Here is a 7,759-nt window from a genome sequence, read left to right as displayed (position 1 = left end):
ACATATCTAAGTTGTTGCCCCTTTCGTGGAACAAAGATTCCCTAATAGGAAACCCAGGGATCTCATTATCTTGCTGCCCAGCAAATTGGACCCTTTGAGCTCTTAAACCAACAGTCAGCCCTGTCCAGTCCCCAAAACTGACTCACAAACAATACAATGGATTACAATAGCTCATCACTTTGAGGTCTGTTTAATATTAGCACTAGACTTTAACACATTATTAGCCAAACACTTTCAAAATGTACAAGTATTCGTTATATTAAAATAACTTATAATACGTTAAACAACAGCAATAAGAAACAATGCACACACCATTCCAAATAATTACACTTTTTCTCTGTCTTTCTCTTGGTTGTCTTTTCTCTTCTCCACATTTTTTTTGTTGAAAAGTCTTTGAAGTAATTCCTGAGTCTTTTAATTTTGTGAGCTGTTCACTAGACTGTGTGATGAAACGTTCAAACGTCTTTCCTCACAAGGGTGTGAAGAGAAAAGAAACACGAGAAAAGATTCATTTGGCAGAAAATTCCGGCCGAGTTCCTGGGAATTCCGGAATATAATTCGGCCTAGTTCAAGGAAAGGAAGTGGTGAGGTGGATGTTTGTCCTACCAGTTTTACAATCGCAAACTTCCAAATGAAGCAGTGCAGAATTTTAGGGTCCAACATCTCTTTGGTTGAACTGTGTCCTTTTTCTTTATTTTTATTCCTCTAGGCTTAACTTTTTTATATGCACGGGCAGTCCTTATTTACAGACACTGACCCACTCGGTCACTCTGCACTCCTCACAAGCCACATAGCAGCACCAGTGGAATTTGCAGTTGCACCTCTCCCGGCGGGTCTGCCTCAGGATGTTGTGGCCCCGGCCGCAGCACAGGCTCTCGCAGTTGTCTAGGCCGGGGCTGGTTTTGTTGCAGATCCGCCCCCGGGTCCCTGCCGAGTCCAGCTCTGGCTCGCTCTCGCAGAAGTTGGGCGACTCTTCAAAGAAGACCAGCTCGCCGGCATTGGATTTCCTGCGGTGTGGATGGTGGGTGTGCTCCACTTGGCCCGTGTTTCGGTTGTGGGCCTTTATCAGTGTGGCATTGTAGAACTTGTGCTTCAGCAGGGTGCCCACCGTCCTGAAGTCTGGGGTCACCTGCCAGCAGGTCTTCAGCTGGCAGCTCCCAGAGGTGCCATGGCACTTGCATTTCCTCTTCATGTTCTCAGCAATCATCTGAGGGAAAAACAGGGAGACAAAAAAGCAGGGAAATCGATCAGGTACCATCCAACATTCAAGGTAAGCAAAATAAAAATAGAAAATGCTGGCAATACTCAGCAGGTCTGGCAGCATCTATTTATTTATTTTATTCAGACATACAGCACTGAAACAAGCCCTTCGGCCCACCGAGTCTGTGCCAACCAACAACCACCCATTTATACTAATCCTACATTAATCCCACATCCCCTACCACCTACCTACACTAGGGGCAATTTACAATGGCCAATTTACCTATCAACCTTCATGTCTTTGGCTGTGGGAGGAAACCGGAGCACCCGGCGGAAACCCACGCGATCGAAACACAGGCTGGGATTTTATCTGGGCGATGGGGATCTCAACACCTGGCAAAAGTGACGCCGAGAACCCCATGTTGCCCCTTCTGTGGGAGACCCGCCGAATGAAGTGCTAATTCGGCATTTAGTTGGACAGCAGGCAGGCCTTCCACGGGATCAAGGACCCCAGCAATGGATGTCCCGCCTTCTGAGAGCTGCCAGCCAATCAGAGGCTGGCAACTCTTTAACTGAGCAGCACCATCATAGGGGCGGTGGCTGCTGCTGACGGAGTGTCCACTGGAGGCCCAGGATCAGCACTAGACCCAGGTCACAGGTATGTCAGGGTGGGAGGGGCTTACAGGGTGGGTGTTGCAGGGGAAGGGGGAGTAGGGGGTCGGTAGCGAGGGCAGGGAGATGGCTCTCAGGTCTCCCCCTCCCCCTTCCCAATGCCAGGTCCCTCATTCAGGCACTAAGTGTCTTTTAACAATAGACCCCCCCACTGCCCCGGCCACCTCCCCCAGAGCCGGGAAGCAGCCCGCATGGGTACTGCTGCTGTGTTTCCTGTGCGGCCCACCCGATTATATGTTCTCCCCATCTCCAAACCTGCGTCGGGGCAGAACATAAAATTTGTCCCACAATTAATATTCCAGGTCGATGACCTTTCATCAGAACTGTCATCAACCTGAAACGTTAACTCTGCTGCTCTCGCCACAGATGCTGCCAGACCTGCTGAGTATTTCCAGCACTTTCTGTTTTTATTTCAGATTTCCAGCATCCTCAGTATTTTGGGATAAGTGTCTAAATATCACTTTGAATGTCAGAAATAGTCACTGTTAATACATTTTTTTAATCATTCATGGGATGTGAGTGTCACTGGCTAGGCCAGTATTTATTGCCCATCGATAATTGCCCTTGGGAAGGTGGTGATGAGCCACAGCTGAGTGGCCTGTTCGGCCATCACAGAGGGCAGTTAAGAGTCAATCACATTGCCGTGGGTCTGGAGCTACATCTCAGGGCAGCAGATTGTCTTCCCTGTAGGATGTTAGTGAACTGGATGGTTTTTACAACAATCCATTAGCTTTATAGTCACCATTACTGATATTAACTTTTTAATTCTTGATTTATTTAACTAATTAAATTTAATTGCCCCAACTGCAATGGTTGGATTTGAACTCATCTCTCTAACTCAATAGTCAGCACCATGCTAACATTCCCAACTGAAAAGCATCTTGCTACATTAAAAGCTTTATACAACTACAAGTTGCTGTTATTTTTGGTAATTTTATGTAAGCAGGTACTTCATTGAGTGTCATGATGTCTTTCATCAAACTGTCGAAACAAGAGCGAAGGATTAATATGTTGGTTAATTACGACATGGAGGCCCTGATTTTGGAGAAGGTTGTCTCCAGGTCCAGCGGTAACTCTGCAAAGATATCAGCAGAACCCGTGGGGGGAAAAAGTGGTGTAAATGGACATCTCAGCCACTGATACGATTTCTCAAAGGGTCACCAAAGTTACGTTGGAAGATCGGAGCAGCCCTCAATGGAAATTCAAGGCTGGGAGGCATAAAATTCAGTCTTTGGTTCTGTCCCTTTCACATCCCAAAGTTTCTGCCTGCTGCTTTTGATCCCAGTCATTTTAGATTGCTTTCCTTCCTTCCAGAAAGCTATTTCCAACGTACCTTCATCTCAAAAGGGTAATCATTTACAACCAGCTTGCATACATTCTCCACTTTCATTGCACTAACGAGGGCTTCTTTCTCATTCATCCGTGCACAAATCCACAAATGCTCCTCTCCCCACCCCAAAGTCACATACAGAAAGTCAAGGCCCAGTTGCTTGCCCTGATTCTGAAATGGTTTGGCAAAGAAGAAACGCCTCGAGTCAGAAGAAAACACAATCAGTTGTGTACGGTTTCAGCAATACAATTAATTGCGTACGGTTCTGAAATAGCTGCGAGCGTCTGCCTTGCATATAAGCCAGATGTGAAGCAGAGCCTCAATAGATGTTCCCTTTAAACAGATGTTCCAGTCTGTGGTAGTGAAATCTCAGCTGGGTGATGCGGTCTTTCCTTTTCACTTTCCCTTGTTTCAAAGAATCTCCCCATGTTTGACAAACTACAAGTACACTTATGACTTAGTTTTTACTGATGAAACTTTCAACAAGAAGAACCAAGGCTATCAGAGGCCTAAAATGGCATCTAAATGGCTGTACGAGCCTTTGAGAGAACATTGGCATGGTAGATATGTTACAGGCTGAGTAAACCAAAAACATGAGTTCAAATCCGACCAAGGCAACTGGGGAATTTCTCCCTCTTTAATACTTTTGAGCCGCATGGAAGATGGCAGGATCCCCAAAGACACATTGTACAGCGAGCTCGCCACTGGTATCAGACCCACCGGCCGTCCATGTCTCCGTTATAAAGACGTCTGCAAACGCGACATGAAATCGTGTGACATTGATCACAAGTCGTGGGAGTCAGTTGCCAGCATTCGCCAGAGCTGGCGGGCAGCCATAAAGACAGGGCTAAATTGTGGCGAGTCGAAGAGACTTAGTAGTTGGCAGGAAAAAAGACAGAGGCGCAAGGGGAGAGCCAACTGTGCAACAGCCCCAACAAACAAATTTCTCTGCAGCACCTGTGGAAGAGCCTGTCACTCCAGAATTGGCCTTTATAGCCACTCCAGGCGCTGCTTCACAAACCACTGACCACCTCCAGGCGCGTATCCATTGTCTCTCGAGATAAGGAGGCCCAAAAGAAGAATTAATACTTTTAATGTGCCTTGGGAGATTTTTAAAGTACTAGTTCATTTCTAGAACACCTTTCACAATCTCAGGATGTCCCAAGTGCTTTGCAACCAATTAAGTACTTCTGAGGCGTAGTTACCATTATGCATTTTCCTACACTTAACGGCGCTATATAAATGAAAGTTGTTGAGAATAAACGAATCAGTGGTGGATATTGAGCAACAGTCTAGTCTCATTGGCACCAGGCCACACACAAGAATGAAAGAAAGAAGTAAAACCTCAATCAAAGTGTGCTCAATTGTATATAAATTTTAATGTTGTTACTTTACTAATTATACCTTACGTCAATTTGGGTCCTTGTGTTTATCTAGTAAATTACAGATGCCTTAACGAAGTAATGGTGTGGAATGCAAGCAGCAGTAATTGAGGGCAGTTTTACTAAATAATGGATCTTGGCCTCCTGTGGTCAATTATAACTTGTGCTGTGACTGCAAAGTTCATCAAAGGCATTTCATGAAGTTTTCTTTCTCCTTTTGTTAAGTGGAATCAAATATTTTTCCAGCTGTTTTTTCAGTTTGTCTCGGGGTATTCCTTGAAGTATCTCAGTGCAGTAAAGTGTAGCCAGAGAGGACAGCCTGGGTCGACAAAGGATGAATGGTGGCCCACTGGGGTTCATGGACTTACCAGGGTCCGAGATGGATCACTGAGGTCCACTGCAGTTCAGTAGGGTCAAAGGTAGCTCAGTGGGAGTCAGACATACCCCAGCTGGGGAGGTGGGGGACGCTGTTATGGTGGGGAGAGTTAGAGTCAGGAGGGTCAGGTTAAGCTCAGCAAGGTTAAAGACAGGAATTACTCAGTGGAGTCAGTAGCAGTTCTGCAGGGTCAAAGTGGGTTTGAAAGTCACATACAAACATACATACAAATTAGGAGCAAGAATAGGCCACTCAGCCCCTCAAGCCTGTTCCGCCATTCAACAAGAGTATGGCTGATGGGTAAGTTGGGTGAGTCAAGGGGTAACTTGAGAGAATTTCAACATGGGAAAATCAGGGTCAGCTGAACGAGGTCAAAGACACCTTAATGAAGTCAGAAGTAATTCTGTTCCAGGTACCAAATTTTACATGTTCAATCGGAACAGTTACCAGGAGAAATATTGTTGGATATTGCTGCCTCTGTCAACTTGTCTCAGTGGTAGCACCTTGACTCCTGAGTTGCGACAGAGAATGGAAAGTTCAAACCACAATCCAGTAATTGAGCATTGAAACCAGGCTGATGCATCTGACTACTGTATGGTAGCATGTTGGTTATATTACTGGACTAGTAATCCAGGGACCTTGGCTAATGATCTGCTGACTGAGTTCAAATCTGACCATGGCAGCCATGGAATTTAAGTTCAATTTATTAAATAAAATCTGGAATTAAAAAGCTAGTCTCAATATTGGTGACTGTTGTGTGATTGCCTTTAAGATCTTAGTATGCTAATGAGCTGAGTACCAGGATGCAGTCATATGACTACATGCCAGTCTCACTCTGTAACTGTAACACCAAGAGACAGGTCCTGTCAACAGTTAGCTCTGCACTGTATATACTTGTTAGCTGTTTAATAAACCTGTTTGAGATCTTCAATCAACTGAACTCCACGCATCTCATTTATGTTACATCAGACGATATAAAAAGCTTCTCATTACAGTGAATTGTTGTAAAAACCCATCTGGTTCACTAATACCCCTTTAGGGAAGGAAGCCTGTTGTCCTTACCCAATCTGACCTATTTGTGACCCCAGACCCACAGCAATGTGGTCGCCTCTTAAATGCACTCTGAAATGGTCTGGCAAGCAAGCCAACAACCTTCTGATTCAGAGGTGAGAGTGCTACCACCTGAGCTATGGCTGACATTATGCAATTACTCTGGTTAATCTTAGCCTATTGCCCAAAATGCATGGCATATACACTGTCCTGATTTGGCAGCTCATCCATGATGCACCTGGCCTGGCTGTGCCAAATGGGTCGCTGTTTTGCCAGAATTGTAAAGTATCCAATCCCTCCATACAGCAGGACCTGGACAACACCCAGGTTTTGGCTAATAAGTGGCAAGTAACATTTGTGCCACACAACTGACAGGCAATACCCAATACGCCAACAAGAGAGAGAGGTTAAGCACCTCCCCATCACATTCAATGGCATTACCATCATCAAATCCCACACTATCAATATCCTGGGTCATCATTGACTAGAAAATTAACTGGACCAGCCATATTAATACTGTGGCTGCAAGAGGAGATCAGAGGCTGGTGTCAAGAAAATCCTTTATGCCAAATGACACATATTAATTTAATCTGTTAGAAACTTACATTTGACTTTTAATGAGAAAATCTTGCAGTTAACTTTTAAAAAACTGGCAGCCAAGATGGCCACCACAGTTTGCATCTGAAACAACTTTGCACATTCAAAGGCCCAACTGAAGTCTGAGAACCCCTGGACCCAGAACAATAGCTTTCTCTGAGTAATTGAATTACCTAGGATTGCTTCATTAGCACAACAGTCAAGGCCATCCTGATATATTATCTTTGAAAGAGCAAACCCCTCCGAGTGTAAATATTGGCATCCTGGAACCTCTGGAGACAATTCTGAACCTTGTATCGCATTAAAACAAAATTGATTGAGAGAACCATGTGATCATCTGTCCATCTCTTAAAAAACAGGAGTTTTGTTCAATTCACAGAAGACAAGCAGTAACTGAGACTGCAGCAGCAGAGAAAGCTGCCTGCTTCCCTTTCTCTTTCTCTACACCCAGAAAACATCACGTTTGAAAACTGTCTGCGACTATGGACACCCCAAGCCTACAAACTGCCACAGTCAGCGACCAGGGGAAAAGAGCGAACTACAATTCTGTCTTCAAGAAAACCCTGAGCAAAGCAGGCCAACCAAAGTGCACTTTGACCAGCAAGGACTTCAAGAATACAACTTTAGTCGAGATCTACCGGATCTTCACAAACTGTGTATTTAAATTCCATTTATTCTGGACTTTAATCCAATCACCAAATCTATTTTTCCCTCTGTAATCTCTTTATGTGTGGGTGTGTGTGTGTGTGATTCTCGTGTGAATGTGTGCATGAATGTGCAGATTTTTTTTTAGTATTTTAAAATCGGGGTTAGAGTGATAAGTATAATAAACTTACCTCTTTCTTGTTTAAACTCAAGAAAACCTGTCCGATTGGTTCTTTCACGATAACAGTAAAGGCAAAAAGGTAAAACACTCACAGAGGTGGGAAGCACAATCACTGTTTAAAAGGAATAAACCCTGTTGTGGTCAAATAAGTGGACGGGCAAGAGGGAAGTCTGAGACCACCTCCTCACTTGCCCGTATCACTGGGAATTCTGCGACGAGTAACTCAACTGCTGACACCCCAAAGCCTGTCCGCCATCTACAAGGCACAAGTCAGGAATATGATGGAATATTCTCCACTTGCCTGCATGAGTGCAGCTCCAACAACA

General features: G+C 44.6%; 1 protein-coding gene across 2 annotated transcripts in view; it reads right to left on the bottom strand.

Annotated features, from left to right (window-relative positions):
- Positions 1-292: 292 nt before the first annotated feature.
- wnt10a (wingless-type MMTV integration site family, member 10a) overlaps positions 293-7,759 on the bottom strand; it is an 80,379-nt gene continuing 72,912 nt past the window's right edge. For both annotated transcript variants that reach the window (XM_068034472.1, XM_068034471.1), the window contains exon 4: positions 293-1,207. In XM_068034472.1, coding sequence (XP_067890573.1) covers positions 740-1,207 — 468 coding nt within the window. In that variant the 3' untranslated portion in view covers positions 293-739. The remainder of the gene's footprint in view (positions 1,208-7,759) is intronic.

Source organism: Heterodontus francisci, chromosome 7 (genome assembly GCF_036365525.1).
Source record: "Heterodontus francisci isolate sHetFra1 chromosome 7, sHetFra1.hap1, whole genome shotgun sequence".
In the NCBI taxonomy this organism is placed as follows: Eukaryota; Metazoa; Chordata; class Chondrichthyes; order Heterodontiformes; family Heterodontidae; genus Heterodontus; species Heterodontus francisci.
The sequence above is the reverse complement of the archived record's forward strand: the minus strand, read 5'-3'. Positions and strand labels throughout refer to the sequence as shown.